This window comes from Gadus morhua, chromosome 23 (assembly GCF_902167405.1).
Source record: "Gadus morhua chromosome 23, gadMor3.0, whole genome shotgun sequence".
Lineage (NCBI taxonomy): Eukaryota > Metazoa > Chordata > Actinopteri > Gadiformes > Gadidae > Gadus > Gadus morhua.
Genome location: NC_044070.1, coordinates 10,065,803 through 10,093,442, shown reverse-complemented (window position 1 = coordinate 10,093,442; position 27,640 = coordinate 10,065,803). Strand labels below are relative to the sequence as shown.

The 27,640-nt window shown below is 49.7% G+C and overlaps 2 protein-coding genes across 7 annotated transcripts in view; both read left to right on the top strand.

Annotated features, from left to right (window-relative positions):
- slc4a2b (solute carrier family 4 member 2b) overlaps positions 1-20,534 on the top strand; it is a 48,825-nt gene extending 28,291 nt beyond the window's left edge. For 5 of the 6 annotated variants that reach the window (XM_030348760.1, XM_030348759.1, XM_030348761.1 and 2 more), the window contains 21 exons: positions 1,527-1,707; positions 2,328-2,551; positions 4,183-4,316; positions 5,561-5,781; positions 7,643-7,779; positions 10,022-10,202; positions 10,599-10,734; positions 11,298-11,529; positions 11,639-11,753; positions 12,236-12,420; positions 13,459-13,669; positions 13,960-14,166; positions 14,352-14,500; positions 14,682-14,876; positions 15,621-15,848; positions 16,330-16,419; positions 16,637-16,803; positions 17,028-17,281; positions 17,541-17,710; positions 17,971-18,144; positions 18,266-20,534. In XM_030348760.1, coding sequence (XP_030204620.1) covers positions 1,527-1,707; positions 2,328-2,551; positions 4,183-4,316; positions 5,561-5,781; positions 7,643-7,779; positions 10,022-10,202; positions 10,599-10,734; positions 11,298-11,529; positions 11,639-11,753; positions 12,236-12,420; positions 13,459-13,669; positions 13,960-14,166; positions 14,352-14,500; positions 14,682-14,876; positions 15,621-15,848; positions 16,330-16,419; positions 16,637-16,803; positions 17,028-17,281; positions 17,541-17,710; positions 17,971-18,144; positions 18,266-18,346 — 3,672 coding nt within the window. In that variant the 3' untranslated portion in view covers positions 18,347-20,534. Of the gene's footprint in view, positions 1-1,526; positions 1,708-2,327; positions 2,552-4,182; positions 4,317-5,560; positions 5,782-7,642; positions 7,780-10,021; positions 10,203-10,598; positions 10,735-11,297; positions 11,530-11,638; positions 11,754-12,235; positions 12,421-13,458; positions 13,670-13,959; positions 14,167-14,351; positions 14,501-14,681; positions 14,877-15,620; positions 15,849-16,329; positions 16,420-16,636; positions 16,804-17,027; positions 17,282-17,407; positions 17,711-17,970; positions 18,145-18,265 lie in introns of those variants that run through there. The other variant, XM_030348763.1, reaches the window with a different exon arrangement.
- Positions 20,535-25,937: 5,403 nt separating this feature from the next.
- Positions 25,938-27,277, top strand: LOC115537170 (uncharacterized). The gene is made up of 4 exons (XM_030348881.1): positions 25,938-26,247; positions 26,426-26,530; positions 26,659-26,760; positions 26,891-27,277. Exons 1-4 carry the CDS (start codon positions 26,056-26,058, stop codon positions 26,975-26,977), a joined length of 486 nt encoding a protein of 161 aa, XP_030204741.1. The 5' UTR covers positions 25,938-26,055; the 3' UTR covers positions 26,978-27,277.
- The last annotated feature ends 363 nt before the right edge of the window (positions 27,278-27,640 follow it).

Sequence of the window (27,640 nt, the reverse complement as noted above, 5' to 3'; positions counted from 1 at the left end):
ACGTTATGGAAATGTATGAACCATGCAGCAAGGTCAGAGGTCAGCTGAGTACCTAGTTTCTAGATCTGGGCTGCGTTTGGCTTGTTAGTTTTTATGGTGAATCGAACCTTGCGTCAACATTGGATGTGTGCCCAGCAGCCCAACCTGAGCCTCTGTTCCTCCCCTCTCACACTCACCTGGGTGTGTGTGTGTTTGCACGCAGGTCAAAGGTCAACCCATCCTCTCCCAGTGGGTCCTGGGAACTTTTGTGTTTTTATTGGATTTGTGATGGATGGGTTACCAAATTGGAAAAGCATTCGTTTTCTTGTCTTTAATCTATAGACAATATGCCAGGTTACTTAACACCTGCTCCACATACCGCTAGCCTTTATTTTGCTAGGAAATTCCCCATGTTATGGAAAAACCCCATGAGGTTGTTTGCACATACCTGACCCCAAAGCGTCGACATGTGAAGTTAGGGGGTTAGCCGAGACAGCTATAGGGGGCTGTATGTGATACCCCAGCTCGACCACCGGGGGTCCATGGTCCAGAAGCCCCCCTCACCTCGAATGGACAGGGGGAGGAGACAAGAAGGGAGGAGTGGAGAGCAGAGCAGAGGCGATGAAAGCAGTGCAGGGCAGGAGAGTGCAGTGCTCCCACCCACCACCAGGGGAGAGTTCAGTATGGAGACCAGGTCTTGGGTTTCCCGAGAACGCTCTCGTCGGGGGTGGTGGGGGTTAGATTAGGTTACCGTGGCGATGCCCCTCCCTGCTTCTGCCGCAGAAGGGGGTCATAGCTAGCGCCAAGGGCAACGTGCAGTATCCACGGTAACGGGGCTAGCGGACGTGCTGGGTGGGAATGAATCTACCTGCTCTCCTCTTCCTCCTCCCCTCCATCTCTTGTACAAATAAGGAGCTGAGCTGCATGCTACAGGGCTACACTGCAAGGCTTGGGCAGGATAGTCTTGAGGTGAAGGTTGTGGGTTCGATCCCCAGCGTCTGCAGTCTAACCTGTAGTCATCCTAGAACAAGATGACCACTAACCCCTTCCAGCTCCTAAATGACATGTGTCTCAATGCATGGATGGATGCTTTGGATAAAAGCATCAGTTAAATGACTATTGTATACGAAATAGATCTATATCAAACCCCCTTCTCTCTTTTCTTGGTCACATAATTTCTGACATCGATAAAAAAAGAGCTTTTGATGAAAGCATGCACGTTTTGCGTTAAACGGGGCTGATTTGACAGTCATGTCACAGCACCATATGACCCGCTGCTCGCTGCGGTGGGAGATTCCCTGCAGTGCAGCGCCCTCTAGTGGCGGTGCCTGTGAGCTGCACACTCCCACTATTACAGAGCTTTCAAGGGAGAATGAGGTTGTCTGTCCCGAATGAGGTGCTTTTAACACAATTTCTTTCCATTTATTATATGAGATATTATTATGTATAAAAGGACGTTGTATTTAAAAAAAACCAGAACGAGGTATTTATTGAGATTTAAATAAATGTAGTTAAATGTATTGTGTGTTACTGTTTGTTCTCTGCAGCCCGAGGCCCCCACCTCCTCTTCCTCCTCCTCAATCCGCGCGGCCCCTCGGGCCGAGGAAGAGGAGGATGAAGACGACCTGAACAAGGCCCTGGGCGTCCAGCGTTTCCAGCAGATCTTGAGCCCTTCCTCCGTTGTCCCCGACGACCAGCACCGCAACTACCACGAGGAGGACATCCTAAGTAAGTGTGTGTGTGTGTGTGTGTGTGTGTGTGTGTGTGTGTGTGTGTGTGTGTGTGTGTGTGTGTGTGTGTGTGTGTGTGTGTGTGTGTGTGTGTGTGTGTGTGTGTGTCAGCCACGTTCAGAAAGTCCACTACAGCCTTGCAGTCAACCATCTTGATTCGTCTTATCAGTCCAACTTTGAGTATATTATTTATATTTCATGCAAAATTACATATTACAAAGTTCTTAAGAAATAAGATCTGTTTATATGAGGTTATCACTCACAAAATAATCGGACACATAATACATTTGAGAGTTGTATTAATCTGACAGCCAGATTTATATTGAGGGCATCAGAGAGCTCAAACCCATAACGTTTGTTTTTAAGATGGCCGCCGCCATAGTTCCCGTGCCCCTACTAACCGATGCGGCCCCCTCAGGGAGACTGAATAGCCTCAGTCCCCTCGTGCTCCTGCTGTGTTCTCCGTCCCAGTTCTGCCCCAGTGAAGCGTGTCCGCCGCTGTGCTGCGTGGGTCTGAACCGCGCTGTGTGTGTGTGTGTGTGTGTGTGTGTGTGTGTGTGTGTGTGTGTGTGTGTGTGTGTGTGTGTGTGTGTGTGTGTGTGTGCGTTTCTCCCCCAGACCACCGCCACTCCTCGCACCACATCCACCGGCCGCTGTCCAAGCTGCCGCCCGACGGCCGCAGGAAGAAGAGCAGCAAGAAGAGGAAGAAGGAGCGCGACCACAGGGTCAGCGCCGCCGGGGGGGCGCCCATCGAAGAGGGCGAGGATGACGAGGAGGAGGAGGAGGAGGGGCTCGAGAGCCACACCTCCCAGTCGGAGACGGAGGGGCCCCAGGACGTGCAGGTAACCCCCCCTCACCGGGACCCCTCACCCCTCATTAACTCATACTACTATACCATTACTATACTAGTACTTAAAATTCATTTCATACTATAACCATAGCTATTATACTATAACAGTAATATTATACTATCACTATAAGTATTTTAATATTCAATTCATACTATAACCATAGCTATTATACTATAACAGTAATATTATACGATCACTATAAGTATTTTAATATTCAATTCATACTATAACCATAACTATTATACTATAACAGTAATATTATACTATTACTATAAGTATTTTAATATTAATTTCATGCTATAACCATAGCTATTATACTATAACAGTAATATTATACTATCACTATAAGTATTTATTTACTAGTATTATTTGCTTTTCCTTTCATACATAACAATAACTATAATTCTATATGTATTATATTACTGTACTATTATACTATTACTATTATACTCTATATTTTCCCAGGAATGCATCCCAAACCTCACTACTGTGTCTTTAGACTAAGCATCTCTTTTACCCCTGACCCCTGTGTTGTGGTTTGACCCATGACATCTCTGCTCCTGTAGCGTTGACCCCCCAGGGTGACAGGGTGTTGGTATGTGGTGAAGCCCCTGACACACACACTAACAGAACGGGTCTCTGTGAGCATATTTTCCTCTCTGAATATTTCATCGGCCTCTCGGTCATTCAGCTCTCAGGTTGCAGTGACGATATTAGCCTAATAGGGATGGGGGGGGGGGCAGTGTACATTAGGGTGCACCTCTCCCAGCCCAGAGGTACTGGGTACCATCAACATTGTCCACAGCTTAACCTGTAGTCATGCTAACCCGTGCCCTAACTTCTAATAAATTAGATGGATCTGAATTTATGTTGATCCACTTTGGATCAAAGTATCAGAACTAAGTCTGTCCATATGCTAAATGTAACTATTTAAAACATATGCTCCTCATTTCCAACCATGCTTCTGTTGTATGTACGTTCAGTGTATTAGTTTACCATAAACCTGAACCACTCAGATAAACAATACTCTATGTATTGTTTATTTTATTCACTGCAGCTGTTATTCAGCTGAATAAAGCTCCTTCCTCTATTTCATCATATCCTCATCATGCAAAATACTGTTTTCGCATCATTTGCTAGTTCAAGTCCTACCTTATTTCCCGTTAATAGCCCCCCCAAAAATGAGTACATTACATCTCATTGATCCAAGGGGGGACATTTTTTACGTTTACAATTGCCCTGCTCTAGAAGAATTAAAATAGAATGCATTTAGGTGCTAATTCTTATTCTTGAATGTTTTTATGTACCACTCACCTTCCTCCATCACCAAGCCACACCCACACCAGTCCCACTCACACCAAGCCACGCCCAAACCAGTCCCACTTACACCAAGCCACGCCCACACCATGTCCTACTCACAGCAAGCCACACTCACACCATGTCCCACCCACTTACTTCATCAGGCCCCTCTCCTCATCCCCCTCACCCATCACCTCAAGGCCTGCTTCTAGTGTCACTTCCTGTGTTCCCCTAGCCATTTAACATTTCTTCAACTGTCCCTTCCTGTGTTCCCCTAGCCATTCAACATTTCTTCAACTGTCCCTTCCTCTGTTCCTCCATAGTTCTTCGTCTCCGATGAGGACCCCCACATGACCTACAGGTCCGACTCCTCCACCACCCCCCATGGGGTCCGAGACGTGAGCATCGTGATCCAGTCAGGTGTGGGGCTTGAGACTGATGACTCCACCTCCACAGAGTGAGTCCCGTAAAACAACCTGTAAACGTTCCTTTCTGTTATGAATGTTGAGTTGTGTTCCTGTTTGACAGCTGTTCTGACGACTACGGAGGATCTGTGGGAATCTATGAGCTTGGAATGTTGAAACTGATCTTTGATAGGCTAGAGAGGCTAAGCCCCCTCCCCTAAGTCTGCACCTATCTAATTGGTTGATCTTCAAAGATCGCAGCCTAGATTGACAGTAGATTGAATTTGGCAGACTGTTATCCAAGCCGCCAATCCCACTGAAGTTTTAATATAACTTGATGTTCTTTCTCTATTATTTTAATGACATTTGTGCATCTGTAACACACACGTGCACATGAACGCATGATTCATTCTGTCATTGTTACGGGTGGGAGGACAGAAGTCTCCCCCTGGTCTCCGCGCCGGTGTACCTGCTGTGGCGTCGGTTGTGTAACAATCGTGTTCGTCATTTTCGAGAAACGTTTACCAGTCTTCTTCACCCTAATTGGCCGAGAGCCACTCAGAAGCTCCCCTGATTGGCTGTCGGGTTACCATGACCCTGGCATGTAGAGGGCCTGCTGCGTCCGACCAGACCCAATAACCTCCCCATATATCAGCCGTTGCCATAGAAACCCCCTGTCCTCTGGTACCAGAGACGGGGCTGGTTTGCAGTCGGTTCGTCTGTTCTAGCCCAAAGAACGGGTCCAGTCTCTTCCAGAACGTCTGAAAGACCTGAAGCATCCCTGGTAACAGAGGGCTTGTGGAGGTGTTTGGATGGTGGATCTACCTGAAGCTTCGTCTGGAGTAACCTGGAGGTGTTTTGGGGTGAAGGACTGAAGGAACCTAAAACTGGTCCTGAAACCTTGATTTGGACCAGGTGGTTTGATGCGTATCGTTCAAAGGATTGCTGCCTCTCCTTTTCGTTTACATCTCGTTATTTACATTATCGTCAAAAGCGACTTGGATAAGTGACGAAACCAAAAAAACAGCTGGACAGGAAAAACCAGGTTGGTCATTTTGTGTTTATTATTTATTAGCGCTAGTGCAGCTCAGCCGCTGATCACACTTCACAGGGCTTTCTACGTTCTGTGCTGCGTAACACTCATCCTCGGGAGGAACGTCTCACTTCATATCTGTGTTTTAAGGTCTATGGGTGACGAGCGGTCCGACTGAGCTTCTCCCTCCTCGCACTCCTTTCGTCCTTCCCTCCTCATCCCTCCGTCTCCTCCCTCCTTGTCCGCCTCCCCCGCCCGCCCCAGGAAGCCAGAGTCCCCCAGCCCGGCCAGCCCGGCGTCCTCCAAGGCGGGCGCCGACCACCCCCCGCTGGGCCGCGTGTCCTCCACCAGCCGCAGCTACGACCTGACGGAGCGCCGCCGCACGGGCAACATGACGGGGGCGGAGCAGGCCAAGTACCAGCGCATCCCCACCGACGAGAGCGAGGCCCAGACCCTGGCCTCCGCCGACCTGGACGGCATCAAGAGTGAGGCCCAATCCCACTTCTGCCCCTCACCCCTTCCCCTTCCCCTTCCCCCTCCCCCCTTCCCCTTACCCCTTCAAAACAAGGGGGAGGGGTAAGGGGTAGAAATGCGATTGGGCCTAAGAGAGACCGCTACCGGCTCATCCCTGACCCATCCGGGCATCTCTACTTTGATTGGTTCAGGGAATCGAGCTTGCCTGTCAATCACATTCGATTTGGTCTCATTGGGTGAGAAACGTAGGAAGGGAGCAGAGAGTTTATTCTCTCCGTCTGCTTGTGTGTGTGTGTGTGTGTGTGTGTGTGTGTGTGTGTGTGTGTGTGTGTGTGTGTGTGTGTGTGTGTGTGTGTGTGTGTGTGTGTGTTTTAACGAGCGGCTCTGTGTTTGGTTCCACCTGCGGGCCCTCTTGACACATCAGGAGGGAGTGGGGCCAAGCCATATGATTCATGGCCGGTGGCCCCGCCCCCTCAGTGGAGAGCGCCGCCCCCCTCGGAGAGCAAGTCAGACAGGGTCTTTAATAACTTTAGCTGTTCCCCCCCATCAGCATCAGAGGGCCCTGGAACAGACCCCAGATACAGCCTGCACTAATGAGAGAGAGAGGGGGGAGATGGGATGGAGGGGGAGAGGGAAAGGAGGAGGAGGAGGAGGAGGAGGAGGAGGAGGAGGAGGACGGGGTGGGTGGATGAGGGATCAGTGCTCAGAAGCTCATTAAGGTCTCTATTGGAACCAAGAGGATGACCCTGAAGTCCATCAGGACGTCTCCTATCTGTTGATTAGCCTGGGAAGAGGGCAGCTGGCTGCTGCTCAAGCAGCAGTGTTTAACCTCCATCACCGGCACCACCGCCTCCACCAGCACCGCCCCTCCTGTCCCCTTCTGGGCCCGGCCCAGCTCTGTCTTGACTCCCGGCCCCGCTAACGCTCTCTGACGGCTCCACGCCTCGGCGCGGGTCAGCCGCCGGTCAGGTTGCGGGTGTCACATCACCAAGGCATCCGTGCCAACTTAACCCCCCCATCTCTAAGCCCATTCCTCCCTCAAGAGGCCGGTGCCCCCCATGGGTCCAGATAAGCCCAGGTTCTGGCCGGCCCATCTCCGCACTTTTCAGGTCCACTTACCAGCGCCTGGCTGCCCCTGGTTGGAGCATGGAGGTTGACTGATCACTAACTAGGGGAAGGTTTATAGAAGGGAAGACTCTATTCGTACAATCAGCGTTTTTGGGGTGTTTTGCGTATCGAGACGGTACCAGGTTGTATTTGTTTTTTCACAGGGATGGTTTTAATGAAGGAGAGTTTTTCAGTTTATTATGTGGGCGTCACTACTGTGGAGGCAGGTAAGGGCGCTCTAATCTCAAGGGGAAACCACCGTTTCCATATCAGAATTCATATGTGCTGTTATTTCTTAGAGTTAGACTGCACTGTGATTATATTTGTCAGGGATTATAATGTTGTTTAACTTTGCAGTATCTGGACAGAGTTGCCAGAACAACCGGTTTAGGTGACTTTAGGTAGGGTGTCTGATAAAGTTCTGGGAAATAATGAAAACTAAAGATGACATGTTTTTCATTTGGAAAGGTCAGATTGTCACTGTGATTTCAACACATTTATTTAAGTAGTCCTTATCATTCCCTCGTTTTAACGGGGTGGATCAACGTTACGTACTACATATCATTCTCTATCCTTTAACCGCTCCCTATGTGTCTCTGCTCTCCTGTCCATTGCGGCAATAAAAGCACACATAGCCACACATGTTGTAGAATAACTAAATCCCTTACCCTTTCCTTTTCCAAATGGGACCACGATTAATTCCGTCCTCCAAGGTGCCCTGCTGGCTCCCGCCCTCCTAACCCCGGGAATGTGTCCTCTGTTCAGGCCATCGCTTTGAAGATGTCCCCGGGGTCCGCAGGCACCTGGTGCGGAAGAGCACCAAGGGACAGGTGGTCCACACAGGGAAGGACCACAAGGAGCCCAGCACCCGCAACCGCAAGCAGGACCACACGCCCCACGAGGTGAGAACCCGCAGAACCCCCAGCCTCCACCAGGGGGCAGGGGCGAGCCCAGGGATTGGGATATGCCCTTTAAAGCAATGTGGATGCAACCCTGACCAGCCCTTATTACGCAGTTGATGACGATCAATATCTAAAAGAGTAAACAGAAACGGTTGTGTTAGGTCATTTGATCAAGTTAGGTATGCATTCTCCACACTGTAACTACACAGTGTTATTGTGGGCCAACCTTAACTAGCCTGGACACGCTGCTGCTGGGTTTAAGCATTGCCCTCTGTCGGTCGGTCTGTAGTCCTTCTTGGGACATGGTGTGTGTGTGTGTATGTGTGTGTGTGTTTAACGAAAGAGACGGTTTGGTGGGGATCTGGTTTTTAACATTGTAGGTGTTTTTAACATTGTTGATGGTGTTCCAAATCCGGGTTTTAGACCCAGAAACATATATGTAGGACAGAAATGTTGAAGATGGAAAAATTACTGTGACCTTTTAATCTCTCTGATAAGCAGGATAATGAAGATCCATGGAAATGTTTTGGACAGGCTTAGACACTGCCCCCTCTCTCCAATATTCTCTTTCCTCTCCTCTCCTCCTGTCTTTCATCCCCTCTCCCCCTCTCACTCCATCTATCCTCCCCATTAATCCTCTCTTCTCTCTCCCCTCCTCTTACCTCCTATCCACTCCTCTCTCCTCATATTTTCTCCCCTCCTTCTCTCTCTTCTCCGCTACTCTCTCATCCTCTTTGCTCTCTCCTATCGACTCCCTGTTCCTTTCCTCTCTTCCCTCCGCCTCTCTTCCTCTCTTAATCTCCTCCCTTCTCTCCTCCTCGCTCCCCTACTTTCCTCTCTTCTTCTTTTCTTTACAATCTCGCCTCCCCTTTGGTTTACCTCCTCTCCTCCCCTATCTCCTTTTGTATGGGGGTCGGCCAGGGACCGGGACGACATTAAAAATGAACGAGTTACTTCTTTCCTTTCACACACCCAATAGAGAGGGAGAGAGAGAGGAGGGCGTAGGGATGAGCCCAGGTAACCAGACACTGTGAGACATGTTTTATTCACATCCAGACTCACACACACACACACACAAGCATATGCACACGCATGCACGCACATACGGACACGCACATACGGACACGCACATACGGACACACACATATGAACACACAGAAACACACATACAGACATGCACATTCGGAAACGCACACGCATACGGACCCACAGAAACAATGCACAGACATGCACATTCCGACACACACAAATTCGGACACACACACACACACACCGACGACCCACAGACCCACAGGTAAACAAGAGCTCAGAGGTGGCATCCTGTAGAGGTGTGTGTGTGTGTGTGTGTGTGAATGGAGCGGACCTCTGTGGGTCCTGGTGTCTGGATCAGCGGTCCTCTGTGTGGGACCGGGTCCCTGGATCAGCAGCGCTCCCACGTCTCTCTGACCTGTGGCCCCCCCTGCCCGCCCAGCCGGTGGTTCTGTTCCGCTCCGCCTCACGGCCCCAGGCCCTGCTGCTCTCCGAGCTCCTCAAGATGCGGCCGCAGAAGGTGAGGCGCCGGACCCCCGCCCCCGGGCTGTGTGTGGCGCGGTCGGGCCGTCGGGGCATGGTGTGGGGGGCCCCCGCCCGGACTCTGGAGGATAACACCACGGGGGAGAGGGCTGGGGGGGAACTGGTAGCATGGGGCTGGGGAGTGTGGTTGGCTCACAGGGTGGCTAACAGCTTTGTGGATGTCGTCGTTGGTTTGTTGTTTAAATGGAGGTCCTGTGTGTCTACTACAGGAGATGGGTCGGGTTGTGTGTGGTTTAAAACCGGCGGTACTGACCCCATCAGAAGTGTTGTTGTGTCTTTTGAGCCTGAATAACCCGGAACGGAGTGAAGCACGTCGGCTGTCGTTGTTCTGATCACATTCACATGCTCTGAGGCTTTTACTTTGAAAGGTATTTTCAACCTGCTTCCACAGTCAACAGGGCAGGTCTTTTACTTTGGCGTGTGTGTGTCTCGTAACCCCTGCTTCCTGACAGCACAAGCTTGGATGTGCACGGTCTCTCACCTCTGTCCACTACCCCCTCTCACTCACTGTGTGTGTGTGTGTGTCTCTGTTTTTGTCTGTCTGTCTGTCTGTCTGTCTGTCTGTCTGTCTGTCTGTCTGTCTGTCTGTCCCTCTGTCCATCTGTGTCTGTCTTTGTGTGTGTGTGTGTGTGTGTGTGTGTGTGTGTGTGTGTGTGCTTGTGCCCTCCAGGTGTTTGTGGAGCTGAATGAGCTCACCATGGACAAGAACCAGGAGATGCAGTGGAAGGAGACGGCTCGCTGGATCAAGTTTGAGGAGGACGTGGAGGAGGAGACGGAGCGCTGGGGCAAGCCTCACGTCGCCTCGCTCTCCTTCAGATCCCTGCTGGAGCTGCGCAAGACCATCTCCCATGGTGAGCAGGAGGAGGAGGAGGAGGATGGGGGGTGGGGAAGGACGAAGAGCTGAAGGAAGAAGTTGTCAGGGAGAGAAAGGGGAGGAAGAGCAGAGAGAGTAAAGGCTTAGTTATGGTTCCACGTTGACGCACGTGGATCGGGTTTTAGTGAGCGGACCAATCACAACCCTTGCTGCTGCGTCGCCTCGACGCAAGGTTACAGTTTTTGGGATGCGCACGTCAGGCCCTTGTGGTGGACGTAAGGAGGGTCCGTAAGGACGTAATGGGTCCGTTAACCCCCTTGCGTTAGCTTAACGTGAAACCATAACTAAGCCTTAAGAGACAGAATGTGGACAACTCTGTATGTGTATTGTGTCTTAAGAAGGCACCCGCTCTTTGTATTCTACATTGTTCCAGGCGCGGTTCTGTTGGACCTTGACCAGAAGAGTCTCCCGGGCATCGCCCACCAGGTGGTGGAGCAGATGATCATCTCCGACCAGATCAAGGCTGAGGACCGGGCCAACGTCCTGCGGGCCCTGCTGCTGAAACACAGGTAACTGGACCAGTGACACCCAGACCAGCTGGACCAGGCCCAGGTAGACCAGGATCAGTTACACCTAGACAAGCTAGACTAGGCCCAGTCAGACCAAGACCAGTAACATCTAGACCAGTTAAACAAGGACCAGTTAGACCGGGACCAACTTGATAGCGCGCGGGTTACTTGTATTCTGTATGTCTTGTCTCTGGTCACATTAATTGACATCCCTAGAGGCAAATTATGTTATTTATGCAATCCCCCTTCCTCCTGCTAACTCTGCCCTCCATCCCTCCCTCTTCTTCTACCTTCTCCCTCCATTCTCACCCTCCATCCCTCCCTCCTCTCACCCTCCCTCCCTCCCTCCTCTCTCATCCTCCCTCCCTCCTCTCACCCTCCCTCCCTCCCTCCTCTCTCATCCTCTCTCATCCTCCCTTCCTCCTATCTCACCCTCCCTCCCTCCTCTCTCACCCTCCCTCCCTCCTCTCTCACCCTCCCTCCCTCCACTCTCACCCTCCCTCCCTCCCTCCCTCCACTCTCACCCTCCCTCCCTCCCTCTCCCCCTCCACCCACTCCTCTAGTCATCCGAGCGATGAGAAGGAGCACACGCCCCACTTCCCGAGGAACATCTCAGCAGCCAGCCTGGGCAGCCTCATCCCCCACCACCACCACCACCACCATCACCACCACCAGCCCTCCAACCACCATCACCCCCACCCGACAGAACCCACGGTCACAGACCCCCTCATGGGCTCCACCACAGTCCCCGGGGAGGCGGAGCTCCGCATCGACATAGAGAAGAACGACGCACAGGTGAGTCCGGGGGCTCACCTTGAATGGGTCGCAGGGTCCTCATCAGGGGAGGGTTCAGTTTTCCTGATTCCCCCTGTTTTCTGACGGTAGCTCTGATGTCTTGCTGTAGTTTTCCCAGAGTAAGGAGTCCTCCTTGGGGGCCATGCATCGCTCCAAGTCCAAACACGAGCTGAAGCTCCTGGAGAAGATCCCCGAGAACGCAGAGGCCACGGTGGTCCTCGTGGGTCAGTGATCTGTTCTCCTCCTCCACCGAGCAGCTAGTGTCTTTAGCTGCGCTCAAAGGGGCCGTTTGTTCGAGGATCCCATAGACAATAGGGACGGCGGCCATGTTGTGTTCTTTGTTAAATCTCTTCACACAATGCCGATGTCGAGACCTTCTGGCCATCCGTCTATCAACCTATTCACTCATCCATATTTCTAGCATCCTTCACTCCATCTATCTATCTCGCTATCCATCATCCTTCAATCAATTAGTCCATATGCGACCATACACATAGAATCTATCCACTGGGCCAACCCCCTTAACAACCTACCATCCATCCAACAAACAGTTCTTCCACCATTATGACCGCATCCATCCAACGTCCATCCCGCTTCTCTAGCCTCCCGACCCCCCACAGCCATCCACCCATTCGGCCCATATGTTCTGTTCAATGTACTACGATCCGTAGCGGTGTACTGAGTGTCTTCTGGTCCGGTTCTCCAGGCAGCCTGGACTTCCTGGAGCAGCCCACCATGGCGTTTGTGCGGCTGCTGGAGGCGGTGGAGCTGGACTCGGTGCTGGAGGTCCCGGTGCCGGTCCGCTTCCTGTTCGTCCTGCTGGGCCCGCCCAGCACCAGCATGGACTACCACCAGATTGGACGATCCATCTCCACCCTCATGTCTGACAAGGTTGGCCATGAAATCTGACATCATGCACTTTGGGCTTAGAGATCTTAAGTTGTAGCGCCTGGTATTTAGTCGAGACTTGTGAATGCAGTGATCCCCAGTGTGAACCCAGTGTGAACCCAGTGTGAACCCGCTGTGAACCCAGTGGGAACCCAGTGTGAACCCAGTGTGAACCCAATGGGAACCCGCTGTGAACCCAGTGTGAACCCGCTGTGAACCCAGTGGGAACCCAGTGGGAACCCAGTGTGAACCCAGTGTGAACCCGGTGTGAACCCGGTGTGAACCCGCTGTGAACCCGGTGTGAACCCGGTGTGAACCCGCTGTGAACCCAGTGTGAACCCAGTGTGAACCCAGTGTGAACCCGCTGTGAACCCAGTGGGAACCCAGTGTGAACCCAATGGGAACCCGCTGTGAACCCAGTGTGAACCCGCTGTGAACCCAGTGGGAACCCAGTGTGAACCCGGTGTGAACCCGGTGTGAACCCAGTGTGAACCCGCTGTGAACCCGCTGTGAACCCGGTGTGAACCCGGTGTGAACCCAGTGTGAACCCGCTGTGAACCCGCTGTGAACCCGCTGTGAACCCAGTGTGAACCCGGTGTGAACCCAGTGTGAACCCAGTGTGAACCCAGTGTGAACCCGCTGTGAACCCAGTGGGAACCCAGTGTGAACCCAATGGGAACCCGCTGTGAACCCAGTGTGAACCCGCTGTGAACCCAGTGGGAACCCAGTGTGAACCCAGTGTGAACCCGGTGTGAACCCGGTGTGAACCCAGTGTGAACCCAGTGTGAACCCGCTGTGAACCCGCTGTGAACCCGGTGTGAACCCAGTGTGAACCCGGTGTGAACCCGCTGTGAACCCGCTGTGAACCCAGTGTGAACCCGCTGTGAACCCAGTGGGAAACCAGTGTGATGAACCCAGTGTGAACCCAGTGTGAACCCGCTGTGAACCCAGAGTGAACCCTGTGTGACCTCAGCATTGATCCCGTGTGACTCACCATTAGCTCCGTCTGACTCCCCCTTCCTCCCCATCGGCCCCGACCAGCTCTTCCACGAGGCGGCCTACCTGGCAGACGACAGGCAGGACCTGCTGAACGCCATCAACAGCTTCCTGGACCTCAGCATCGTGCTGCCGCCGTCCGAGATGGGCGGGGACGAGCTGCTGCACTCGGTCTCCCGCTTCCAGAAGGAGATGCTCCGCAAGAGGGAGGAGCAGGAGGTCAAGCTGCTGGAGCCCAAGAGCATGGAGGAGAAGGGTGAGAGGCCGCTCCTCTGAGGCCAGGGTCCACCTGGACACAAGACGGCTATGGGTTGATATTGGATGATTCAGAAAAAATGTAACTGCGGGAAACTTGTGTTGGTCCACTTTACATGATGAGATTTTGTTTTGCGGTAAAAAACATTGGACCTAAAAATGTCAGAAATCAAACCACCCAATGATCATGCATATCCCTGTCGCATATGGGGTACGCCAGCAGTGATCTGGCGTACCCCGAGGTGGTGGGGGCAGCTCCACCGTACCCTGACATGTCCCCCCGGTCCCCAGAGGCCCTGCTGAAGCCCCCCAAGAAAGAGGATGACCCCCTGGAGCGAACGGGCCGCCCGTTCGGCGGGCTGATCCGGGACGTCCGCCGCCGCTACCCCAAGTACCTGAGCGACTTCAAGGACGCGCTCAACGCCCAGTGCGCCGCCGCCGTCATCTTCATCTACTTCGCTGCTCTCTCGCCCGCCATCACCTTCGGAGGACTGCTGGGTGAGACACCGACACAAACACGTCAAGGGCGAGGGGCGTTTATTTGTTACCCGGTTCATTTGAAAGGCATTTCTATGTTTGCCTGTATTGTTTTACATGGTTTGTAAGGGTGCAATGCTGAATTCAGGTTTCTTAAACACTGTGTTTGGATACAAACAAAGTCTTGATTGGTGACTTGGTTCCAGGGGAGAAGACGGAGGGTCTGATTGGTGTGTCTGAGCTGATCGTCTCCACGTCGATGCAGGGCATTGTGTTCACGCTGCTGGGGGCCCAGCCCCTCCTGGTGGTGGGCTTCTCAGGACCCCTGCTGGTGTTTGAGGAGGCCTTCTACACGGTGAGTACCCCGCCTAGGTCCTCCGCGAGCATCGCAGCACGTACGAGAGGGGCTCACAGACGGCCTCAGCCGTGCTTGATTTTGTAACGATGCATCGAGGGGGATGGTGTTTTAAAGGTTTTGCAGAGACACCCGGGTGTCGTGCAGTAGAGTGATGCATTGTGGGGGTTTGTGTTTCCAGTTCTGCAAGGCCAACGAGGTGGAGTACCTGACGGGCCGGGTCTGGATCGGCTTCTGGCTCATCATCATCGTCACGGTGATGGTGGCGTTCGAGGGCAGCTTCCTGGTCCGCTTCGTCTCCCGCTTCACCCAGGAGATCTTCTCCTTCCTCATCTCCCTCATCTTCATCTGCGAGACCTTCATCAAGCTTGGCCGGGTATGCTCATCATCATCATCATCAGCATCGTCGTCCTCGTCCTCTTCGTGGTAATCGTAATGCTCACAGCAGAAAGCATCCCCCACAGGCCCGGGTCCATGAGGCTTTAGTCCTCCTGTCTACGTGGTATAAGGTGGACGACCATGCGGAGAGGGCTTCTACCTTGTAGCCTCTCACTCCGGATTCCAGGGTTTGATTTCTGGGTGCGCGTGTGCGTGTGTTATGCCGATAATGGTGAAGTTAAGTGAGTGCTTGTTGGACGTGTTCCAAAACTCGGGGTTCGGTTATGTTTTCATAACGAGGGCTTATCTGGAAGCTGGACTGATGAATATGCTCTGTGATTGGCTGTGAGTGGTGACTGGGTTCCTGCCTGGGTAAACTGTTATCTAATCTAATTCAGAAGGAGGACAAAGCTGTTCTTCTGAGAAATAGCTCCAGTGGGTGTGTGTGTGTGTGTGTGTGTGTGTGTGTGTGTGTGTGTGTGTGTGTGTGTGTGTGTGTGTGTGTGTGTGTGTGTGTGTGTGTGTGTGTGTGTGTTTATGTATGTATAGAGCTACATTCAATGTTTATGTGCTGAATATATATGATGTCTTTTTTGTCTGTGTATGTTTATATTTGTTATTAATGGGTATATATATGTATATATATACTTAAATCCTGTGTGTGTTTATATGCTGTTTTAAACATTATTGATGTATGTTTTGTGTAGATGTACTGACTGAATTAGTGACATCTCTTTCACAGATCTTCAAGGAGCACCCGTTGAAGCGCTGTTCCCTCGGTAACGGTAGTGACTCAGAGCTCCAGAACCTGACGGTGCCGCTGGTCGCCGTGGGTAACGGCACCGTGGTGCCGCTGAATGTGCTGGGCGAGCCCAACACGGCGCTGCTGTCCCTGGTGCTCATGGCGGGGACCTTCCTCATCGCCTTCTACCTGCGCAAGTTCAAGAACAGCGCCTTCTTCCCCGGCAGGGTGAGCCCACGCCTCCTGCCTCCCCATCCTCCCCCTCCACCCCTCTGGGCCTTTTGTTAGGAAGCGTCCCTCGTTATGAAGGATGTGACTGTAAGGCAACACACGTCCCACTGGCGCGCCGCTAGCTCATGCATGTGTTAGCCATAGCGTGCAAATGGGCCACACGTTGGTCCGCTACGTTTGTATGACCTGCTATAAAGATCCTGCTAGCATTTAAGCATCTCATTTCTGCCGGGAATGCACCCTTTAGTTGTGAATGCTCCTCTGAGAGTACCTGAATTTAAGTCTTTAACCCAACTTTATTACAATGAACAAACGAATAGTAATCTTATATATCTTGCGTTTTGGAAAATAATCTACTTCACCTTGCATTGTTGAGATGCTAAAGGGAAGAAAAATGCATTGTGGGTAAGAGGGAAGGTCCCCGTGACGCCGGGGGAGCGGGGCGGTCTTGTCTGACTGCTGCGTGTTGGTCGATCAGTTCCGTAGGATTATCGGAGACTTCGGAGTTCCCATCGCCATCCTCATCACCGTGCTGTTGGATTACTGTGTCGAGGACACGTACACGCAAGTACGTATATCTACCTACTGATCTGCCTACGACCCTAACCTACCTATCTACCTATCCCCCCACAAAGAACCACATACTGTAACTCCACATCATCCCATGGTTCTTCTTTCTCCACCTCCTACTCGTTCTGTTTCTGTGTCTCTCTCAATCCATCCGTTTTCCTCTTCCTCTGTCCTTACGTCCCACTCTCTCCCTCTCCGCCCCTCCCGCCCTGTAGAAGCTGAGTGTCCCCAGTGGTTTCTCGGTCACCAGTCCGGACAAGAGGGGCTGGTTCATCAACCCTCTGGGCGTCGTCAAGCCCTTCCCCATCTGGATGATGTTTGCCTGCGCGCTGCCGGCCCTCCTGGTCTTCATCCTCATCTTCATGGAGACCCAGATCACCACGTGAGTGGACCCGGACCGCCACTAGCGGGACCACCCGCTAGTGGCGGGTGGGGTCCCTGCAGGACCCCACCCGCCAGGGTGGGGTCCTGCAGGGAGGCTAGAGGGTCCCTGGGAGGCTAGAGGGTCCCTGCAGATAAAGGCCGGTGGAGCTGCCTGTGCTGCTGGGTTACTGACAGACGGCCTAGTGTGAGAAGTGACCCTTGTGTGTACCTCTGTGTGTCCAGGTTGATCGTGAGTAAGAAGGAGCGAATGCTGGTGAAGGGCTCGGGGTTCCACCTGGACCTCTTCCTCATCGTGGTGCTGGGGGGCTTCTCTGCGCTGTTCGGCCTGCCCTGGATGGCAGCCGCCACTGTGCGCTCCGTCACCCATGCCAACGCCCTCACCGTCATGAGCAAGGCCGTCGCCCCCGGCGACAAGCCCCGCATCCAGGAAGTGAAGGAGCAGAGGGTCACGGGTCTGCTCGTGGCCATCCTGGTCGGTGAGTGGGCACTGTCGCGGAAAACATTTGTATTGTTTTATCAATTTAATGGTATGGTTATATTTATTGGTCTTCATTTTCATGGCCGTTATTATTATTTATGATTTCCTTTTAACACCAATGCAGGTTTTCTTATGAGTGTCCATAACCTGGGCTGAGAGCTTCAGTTGGGAATCCAAACTAAGGCAGGACTTTTACTTTGTAAAGCAGGAAGTGGCCACCAGAGGCATGTGTTGATTTCTCCGTGTCTCCTCCCCAGGACTGTCCATTGTGATCGGGGAGCTGCTGAGGCAAATCCCCCTGGCCGTCCTGTTTGGGATCTTCCTCTACATGGGCGTCATGTCCCTCAACGGCATCCAGCTCACCGAGCGCATGATGCTGCTGCTTATGCCGCCAAAATACCACCCAGACCACACCTACGTCCGCAAGGTAACCACGGCAACCCATCAGCATCACATCATATAATACCACCCAGAACACAACTCGGCCACAAGCTTACTACAACCACCCCTCAGCATTACAGCATATAGTACCACACCGTCCACACCTATGTCACAAATCACCATAGTTACCCTTGCTCTGGTCTGATTGGTTGGTTACGTTTAGGGTCCTCAAAGAGAGGTCTAAATGGACAGGGATGCTACATGGATTGGGTCTAGGCAGCGTGTCACAGTGTTTGTCCTGTGCAGGTGCGGACACTGCGGATGCACCTGTTCACCTGCATCCAGCTGGTGTGTCTGGCAGCGCTGTGGGTCGTCATGTCGACCGAGGCGTCGCTGGCCTTCCCCTTTGTCCTCATCCTCACCGTCCCCGTCAAGATGTTCCTGCTGCCCCGCATCTTCACCTCCAGAGAGATGATCTGTGTAAGTTCATCCCGTGATATACCCCTCCATGCGCCACTACCAGACCATAATCTGTTGATCTCTCACTGTGGTTGGTTCTCTGCATCTCTCCCTCTGTTCATCTCTCCCTCTCTCCCTCCAGCTGGACGCCGACGACGCAGAGCCAAAGTTTGACGAGCGGGAGGGACACGACGAGTATGACACCATGCATATGCCAGTTTAACGTTGCCCAGCAACCACATCCTTGACCCAGGGGGTGACTGATCACGCTTACACCACCAATTCTGTGTGAGTCCGGAGTCCGACTCACTTTCCTAGAATACACTGTGATTAAAAGAGTAAACCCAAACCTTGAGTCCAGCATTCCGAGACCAGAAGCTGATTGGACGAAGCTCCGCTGACGACGTGGGTCTTGGGTCATGACAATGGGTTCAGTTAAGTACCAGCCCATTCAAGACCCAACCAATCGAACCTCGCACACACTGACGCCTTTCTCTCTTGTTAGCTGCTGGCATCGAGGAGGAGTCTGGCCGTGCGCCGCTTGTACTAATATAGTGGAACACTTGTGCGCACAAAAACACAAACGACTAAAAGATAGTGGCTTAGTTTAAATTAGAGTAGCCTTTTAATCACCAGAGATCATTTTTGACCTGTGTTAATATTCCAGGGGAAGAGAGGTTAAAAATCTGGCAATGATATTGTTATGATGCTGGACCCAGACTAGGATTATAACCTGGGATTAGAGTGGTCACACATTCCTCTTTTACCATCTTAATTTATTTTAACTCACCAAGCGCCTTAGGAATAGAAATATGGGCTGTTTCCTGCCTTTATCTGCCTTCTCTTAGACCGCAGCCACTCAAGCTTCCAGCACTTTTTAAAGACAAAGAATCTGGATGAGGAACTAAATGCTGTGTGTTTTAACGTAGATATTTGTAATATTTCTGTCGTCCCGCTGGACCTCTAATATACCCGCTCAATAAATCAGCGTTGCCTTAATTAGCTTTGTTGTAGCTCCCTAAATATATATCCCTGTGACTGATGTTTAATGTAATGTTTCTGTATTTTACAAAATCGTATTTATATGCATACTAACTGGCTGAATGTCGTTAGTTTTAGCCAGAGAATAGCTAGCTATGTTGCTTTGCGTTTGTGACTGGGGGAAGGTGCTGCAGTACATCGTCTCACCAACAGGGGGAGACATAAAAGTTGCTGAGACATAAGTACTGCTGTTGTACCAAAACCTTATAAATAAAAGCATCAGGGTACACACTAGTTACTAGATCATATAAGTCACTCGTCAAAACAGGTTATCTACCGTAGCTAAATAAAATTGTTGTGATGTGGCTTGGTATTTTTTGTTTTGCCCAATTGTGTTCTGACTTATTCACTTAGTGAAATAAAGTTGAAAGGTTATTTTGTTAGTGGGTGCTAACTGCTAACTAAATATAATTGTGTTGTTTTGATTGCCAAACGTAGTGACGTACTAGTTTTTAGTCTGAACGATCATCAGTTCATTCATCTCAAGTCCTGGCACGCACTGAGCTTGAAAAAGTTGTGCAAGACATTTCACAACCCTTTTTATTGACCTATTGGTTTTCAACATTCCACAATGTGTTTGTAACTTCATTTTACATTTGTCTCTGGTAACGAAACTAACTATTTGCAATGCTTATAGAAGAAACCTTTCATTCAAGAATCATACTTATTTAACAAAATTCTACTTGATTCTAGACAATCTTGAATTTTGGCACCAATCTCTTTGCTGAAAACAAAGGCTTGTCAAACATTATTTTTAATTCATGCTAGGATTGCCGATAAGAACTTATGTTTTGTCTCAGAGTTTACTTGAGATTTATTTCTTTTCTTTGGTCCTATGTTTCTGTACATCTCCCATACCATCACAAGAGAAACCTGTTGGTATACGTCACATACTGAAATGTATCTAAATTAAACGTTTTGAATGCCCTTCAACCGTACAGTGTCCGTACAGTATGTATCTTTTGATTTCAAAATGTTTGAAGAGTGATCAGCACAAATTGTTATTTTTACTATGTGTGTTTATCCAAATGCATTGTTACAGGAGTGAAGCTAGATTGAATATGTAAAGAAAAAGGTTTAATGAAGGTGTGTGTGTGTGTGTGTGTGTGTGTGTGTGTGTGTGTGTGTGTGTGTGTGTGTGTGTGTGTGTGTGTGTGTGTGTGTGTGTGTGTGTGTGTGTGTGTGTGTGTGTGTGTGTGCGTGTGTGTGGATCTGGCCTGTGGATTGTGTTAATCTGAATGTGACCAGTTTGTCAGAAGTAAATGCTATATTGTTCCATTTAAAAAAAAACGCAATACAAAGACAGAATTTACCTTGTACATAATTGGTTCAAATATTGATGGCAAATAAAGATAATTTTTTATTTATTCTGTCCGTTTCATGCCGTGGTTTCATTTTTCTTCAAGTTGTAGCATGTTGTGTAATCACTGAAATGGTTCAGCTATGAAAGTTGTTTCCTTTTTTTCGGTGTGGGTGTGGTCGGGTTTAATAGGGGATTGTTGATTTGTATGGTTGGGCGCTAGTCTGGAGGGAGAGATGGCGAGTGTGTTCCTATTGCTTGTCTGTGTGGGAACTCTGCTTGGGTCTGCCGGGGCTCAGGAGGCTTACGACCGGCTGCCTAGCAAATTCAAGTTGGGGGTGGACATGGCGTTGGAGATGCGCAACTCTCGTGCCGGAGTAAAGCGTCTCCTTCTCTACTTCAAGGGCCTGGGACAGTCTGACATCCAGGTAGGAGCCTTGTTCACACCTCATGCGTCCGTCGACGGATGACCGAGGGCGTGTCTAACGTATGGGGACTAGTCTTTGTAGACGCATACTGCAGTCAAATCGCCTCCCTCTACAAAGCTGATGTATGGATATTAATAAAAAAGAGGACACAAACTACTAAAAACAATCCTATTATTCCACATTTCTTTAAAAATATATATCGGCCGGATCAGAGCCGACGCTGGCCGTTTCGGCGCCCTAGGCGACTCGACATCACCTTGCGCCCTTGACAAGTCTTCCGAGCGGGGGGGCAGGTTGTTAATACCCTCTGCTTCCATATCAGTAGCCAGGGAATGATGTGACCTACATCTATCACAACTTCTACATGAAAGCAACACAGTGTCCCAAAGGAACCGTGGACACCAGCAACTGTCCCTTCAGGAACATCAAGGTATGTAGAATAGACGCACCTTCTCCTTCTCTGTAGAGAAAGTATTAGAGGTTCAATCTTTTAATTGAGCTGCCTGTTGTGACTGGTCTATGGTTCTTGTGTATTCATGCAGCCCGAAATCGACTGTGCCATTTGTTACAAAACCATCGCCGGTAAGATCCAGGCCAGTCCCAAGCCCTACATCAACTGTATCCGCAAACCAGCTCTGACTGAGGTCTGTTCACATATTCAGCTTTCTCCATCCAGTCTAGGATCAAATTCAAACCACTGGATCTTACAGTATATAGTGTCGAGTCCCATGGGTGTAACATGAATGTTTTGTGTGTTTGCTGTCAGGCCATGAAGAGGAAGAGAGTGAACTACTGTAACGAGATGGGCTACAGCAGCGGAGCTCCTGGCGGCCTTGCCGATATAGGGGACACATATTTTTGACAAACACTAGACCGACTTTCCTAATCTTCTAAATAGTGACCTTCTGTATTTGTTGAAATTATTAAAAAAAAAAATGTATTCTTCTTTTCCTTTTTGATGGACAGTTACTGTCAGCTGAGAGTTAGCTGGGTTTAACAATCAATCGAAACCGTCACTATCGTGAGGACACTGGAGGCTCATTCAACATAATTCCTCAGAGGCTCGGGGAGGTACTGCAGTCATTATATAAACACACCACTAGGGCTAGACAAACGTCGCTGCTGTGTACCTAACTGAACCGACCTCTGATCGACCAACAACCACTCTTCAAATAGGTTCATTTAAGTCAGCTTAGGGTGCCGACGTCAATGTTGCATTGTATTTTATTCTTGAAATAAAGATTTAAAATAAGAAAAAATAAATATTATAAATATAGTTCAGTAAATAAAGTATGACCATAATTCCGAGAACGGTTGCATTCCATGATTATTGTCTACTGTTGACAATTTAGTGGTATCAAAGTTTGGGAACCACTTGTCTAGGAGGTTAAAATATATAAAATAAGATAACACTTAATAAATCCTCTGGAGGGGGAATTCCTGCATTACATCGCTCTGCTGTCCTTTTAGTCGTGTTGTTCCCATGTGGGCTGGGTGTGTTTGGGTTGGGAGTGGTGGAAATGGGTCTGTTGGGTGTGGTGTGGCTGTGTGTGTTGATACGGAGCCGGGGTGGTGGGGCTAAGGGGTTGTGGTGGGGCTGGTTGTGTTGGGAGTAAGGGGGTGGTGTGGAGATGGGTGTGTTGTGTGGGGAGGTTTGTGTCGGGGTAAGGGGGTGGAGGTTGTTATCCTGGCAGCGTAATCCTCCAGTCGCTCAAGTCTAGTCAGAGTCGGGGAGAGAGAGTGAGATGGCGGCTGCGTTGTTATGGCTTCTAGCTGCGGGGACTCTCCTCGTGTCCGCCGGGGCTAACGAGGCGTACGACCTGCTCCATGAAACATACAAGAAGGGAGTGGACCTGACGCTGGAGCAGCTTAACTCTCACGTCGGAATCAACCATCATTTTCTCTTCTTCAAGAGCCTGTCGAAGTCCGACATCCAGGTAGGAGACGTCCGAGTAACGCAGTCCACTAACGGGTCAATGACCCACCACAAATGTTACCGTTATACGGTCCAACCGTGTGGTTATGCTGGCGGTTTGATGTGTAACGTTAGGCTATATCATGGTTATTTTCATATTGACTTTATGTGGACTAATGGCTTCTCTACGTCTGTAGCCCGGGTTTGACGTGGCCTACATCTACCACAACTTCGTCCTGAAGGCGACAAAGTGCTCCAAAGGAACCGTGGACACAAGCAACTGTCCGTTCAGAAACGACAGGGTAAGTAGGGAGGACATCACGTTCTCTTTCACACATTAGGTTTCTCTGTAAATATTGTAGTGCAGATGTAATCTCATACTAATGAACCTGCGTGTTGTGACTCGTTTGGTGTTGCTGTATCCATTTAGCCGTTAATCGATTGTGCCGTGTGCTACAAAACCTACAACGGGGTCGTGGAGGCCACACCCAAGCCCTACATCCACTGCATCCAGAGACCGGCTCTGACCGAGGTCAGTACACAGTATTTACTTTATGCACTGGAATCATATTCAAACCTCGTCATATTGAATGACCTGTTGTTGGGGTTAATGAAAGCATGTGTTGTTGTTGTTGTTGTTGTTGTTTGTTTGCTGCCAGGTCATTAAGACAGCCCGGATAAACCACTGTAACAAGATGCGCTACAGCAGTGGAGCTCCCAATCTACCAAATTGCCACTGACCTCCATAGGGGCATGACATTTTGGGAGAGTTTCAAATCTTTATGTCTTGTTTTAAACACTATAGTGACCTTTTTGGAATTGCTTCCCATAGGCCATATTCCTTTGCACTGTGCTCTTTTATATTCTGCTGAACATTTATCAAATATTGTAGTGTATTCGGTAAAGTATTGACTCTTTAAAAATGCTGTTTGGACATTTCGGATACAAGACTCAATACTTAGTTACAGCAAATTTATATTTGTAAATGTATCTTTGACCATAATCTTTTTCTTTGAAGATGTAAGATGTTTCTGGTAAGCCTTATAGGAATGGAATAAAGGACTTATAAAACTCCTCTGATCGTTTCTGAAAAACTTGTCCTTGCTAGTTTTATCAGTGCTGCAGCCATTAGTCGTGGCTAGAGCCTCCATATGGATAATTTAAGCAGGCCTTAATGCCCTTTTTCCTATCAAAGGGATCTGAAGTCTATCTCAATCCCAAATCATTCTGTGTTCCCAAGAATAGTGGTTTTGCTTTGCTCCCTGTATGTCTGACCCCTTTGTTGGCAATAGTCTCTTTGAATAACTTTTTAAGTCTCCCTTTTACTATTGTTCACACTTCAAAAACCTTTCAAAGCTAAATAGTTCATGATTATGTTAAAGGGGACCAATTATGAAAACAACACTTTTCCTGGGATTTGGGGTATTGTTTTGGGGTCTCTGGTGCTCCCACACGCATACAAACTTTGAAAAAAGTATAAATGATTTTTTGAGTGAGTTATGCATTTCTGAAAGTACCCCGCCTACAGTTACCAAACGAGCGAGTCCGTTTCGGCGCCCCCTCCTACATAGGAAGGGGGCACAGTTGAATATTACCTCCCACTTCCCCACTCCCCTCCAATCAGAGGATAGCTAAGATTTTGTGGACCAGCGGATGAGCAGCTCCGGCGGGGGAATCTGGCGGCAGCAGCTCAGCTCCGGGAGTACAATCCCTTTCTCTGCCGGACTGACACAAGCTCCCCCCGTCGGAGGAGGAGACATTGAGGAGAAAGGGATTGTATTCCCGGAGCTGAGCTGCCGGACTGCCGCCGAGCTACCCCCGCCAGACTTTTCAGCTCCCGGAGGAGGACACCCGCTGGAGAAGCCGGAAAGCTTCAGCGTCAGTTCAGCTCCCGGAGTACATCGCCGGAGCTGCTTGACTACCGGCGGCCGGACGGCTTCGACGGCGGCAGTCCGGCAGCTCCTACGCGGGGAGCTCGGCGGCATTCCGCCAGCTCAGCTCCGGGAGTACAATCCCTTTCGCCTCCATGTCACGGTTCATGGACTTCAGAGTCAAGGCCAAAGTTCTTTTCCCCCCAATTCTTCTTAACCATGGCCGAGATATCCCCCTCTACGAGTCTTTACTTGTTGTGGAAGTACCAGAGACGTCAGACACAGTCTTTAGGATTCATAATATCATCCGAGGCACACATAGCTTTTGGCCGTGATATTATACAGAATATTATATAAATACCCACACATATTATTATTATATTATATAGATAAAGAGCTCCAGGCGTCGCAAACGGCAACAATCCCTTCTCCTCCATGCTGTGGTTCAGTCTGTCTGCTCATTGGTCAATGGGCAGCAGCTCATTTGCATTAAAGCTACAGACACCAGAAACAGCGCATTCTGAAGGGCCTGAAACAGAGGGGAATAGCGGTAGGCACATTTTTTTTTCCTAAAAGCTATTTCCAGCAAAGCACTTAAAAGACATGTTTTCTGGAACTCAAATACTATGTTTACTTGTTGGGAAAACACCATAATACGTCTCCTTTAAACTAAATGTATTTATAAAATAAAATAAACTTTTTTCGTTGGAAGCTAAACAGACATCAACTTTCTTTCGGCCCTGCAGTTGGCCAAGGACAGTAGCCCGCGGCCGGCCTGCCCGCGGAGCCCCCGGTGTATGCATTATTATAGTAAACACTTACATTTGTGGTTTTCGATCCTGTTGCATCTTTTCGCCTGCCATCTTGCTTAGGATTTTTTAATTATTTTCCATTTTCTCACAAGGCATTGCGGGAGCAAGTGAAAACTGCAGCGTTGCAAGGGTGCCCATCGAAAAACTAAATTTTGAGGGGATGTTAGCCCTTCCCCTTACCCCTTACCCTACCTTAAATGGCTTTCGGGGAACGGCTCCACTGCACGTGAACGCGCAACAGCGAGGGGTAGGGCTGAGATTTTGCTTGGAGCAAAGAAGCAGGATTCACCCTAAGTGTTGTTCGCATGTTTGGAAACAACCCAAACACACACCCAAACATGGGTGTGTGTTTGGGTTGGGAGTGGTGGAAATGGGTCTGTTGGGGGTAAGGGGGTGGTGGTGTGGTGTGGCTGTGTGTGTTGATACGGAGCCGGGGTGGTGGGGTTAAGGGGGTGTGGTGGGGATGGTTGTGTTGGGGTAAGGGGGTGGAGGTTGTTATCCTGGTAGCGTAATCCTTCCGTCGCTCTAGTCTAGACTCTAGTCAGAGGTGGGGAGAGAGAGCGAGATGGCGGCTGCGTTGTTATGGCTTCTAGCTGCGGGGACTCTCCTCGTGTCCGCCGGGGCTGACGAGGCGTACGACCTGCTCCATGAAACATACAAGAAGGGAGTGGACCTGACGCTGGAGCAGCTTAACTCTCACGTCGGAATCAACCATCATTTTCTCTTCTTCAAGAGCCTGTCGAAGTCCGACATCCAGGTAGGAGACGTCCGAGTAACGCAGTCCACTAACGGGTCAATGACCCACCACAAATGTTACCGTTATACGGTCCAACCGTGTGGTTGTGTTGGCTGTTTGATGTGTAACGTTAGGCTATATTATGGTTATTATCATATTGACTTTATATGGACTAATACCTGCTTCTCTACGTCTGTAGCCCGGGTTTGACGTGGCCTACATCTACCACAACTTCGTCCTGAAGGCGACAAAGTGCTCCAAAGGAACCGTGGACACAAGCAACTGTCCGTTCAGAAACGACAGGGTAAGTAAGGAGGACATCACGTTCTCTTTCACACATTAGCTTTCCCCGTAAATAATGTAGTGCAGATGTAATCTCATACGAATGAACCTGCGTGTTGTGACTCATTTGGTGTTGTTGTATCCATTTAGCCGTTAATCGATTGTGCCGTGTGCTACAAAACCTACAACGGGGTCGTGGAGGCCACACCCAAGCCCTACATCCACTGCATCCACAGACCGGCTCTGACCGAGGTCAGTACACAGTATTTACTTTATGCACTGGAATCATATTCAAACCTCGTCATATTGAATGACCTGTTGTTGGGGTTAATGAAAGCATGTGTTGTTGTTGTTGTTGTTGTTGTTGTTTGTTTGCTGCCAGGTCATGAAGACAGCCAGGATAAACCACTGTAACGAGATGGGCTACAGCAGTGGAGCTCCCACTCTACTGGCCTCCATAGGGGCATGACATGTTGGGAGAGTTTCAAGTCTTCACACTATAGTGACCTTTTTGGAATTCCTTCCCATAGCACATATTCTTTTGCACTGTGCTCTTTTATATTCTGCGGAACATTTATCAAATATTGTAGTGTATTCTGTAAAGTATTGACTCTGTAAAAATGCTTTTTGGACATTTCGGACACAAGACTCAATACTTACAGCAAATTTATATTTGTAAATGTATCTTTGATCGTAATCTCTTTCTTCGGTGACGTAAGATGTTTCTGGTAAGGCTTATAGGAATGGAATAAAGGACTAATAAAACTCCTCCTCTGATCGTTTCTGAGAAACTTGTCCTTGCTAGTTTTATCAGGGCTGCAGCCATTAGTTGGGACAGAATATTATCAAATACAATTTTGATCATAGATAAGTTATTAAAGTAATTTATCGGGTAGAATGCAATCCTTTCCTGCTTAATTTTGCAGTTCACTTTAAAATATTGGATCATGGATCATTGTTAAAGGAATAGTTTAATACGGGTTCCACAAACTTTTCACCTACTGAATATGTCTATTCCTTCAGGGCTAGAGCCTCCATATGGATTATTTAAGGATTTCTTAATGCCCCTTTTCCTATCAAAGGCTGTGTTCCCATGAATGTAGTTTAGCTTCGCACCCTGTATGTCTGACCC

Coding starts and splice junctions, on each gene's coding strand:
- LOC115537170 (XM_030348881.1), top strand. CDS start 26,056: ATGGCGGCTGCGTTGTTATGGCTTCTAGCTGCGGGGACTCTCCTCGTG. Junction 26,531..26,658: donor GTCCGTTCAGAAACGACAGG/GTAAGTAAGGAG, acceptor GTATCCATTTAG/CCGTTAATCGATTGTGCCGT. Junction 26,761..26,890: donor ACAGACCGGCTCTGACCGAG/GTCAGTACACAG, acceptor GTTTGCTGCCAG/GTCATGAAGACAGCCAGGAT.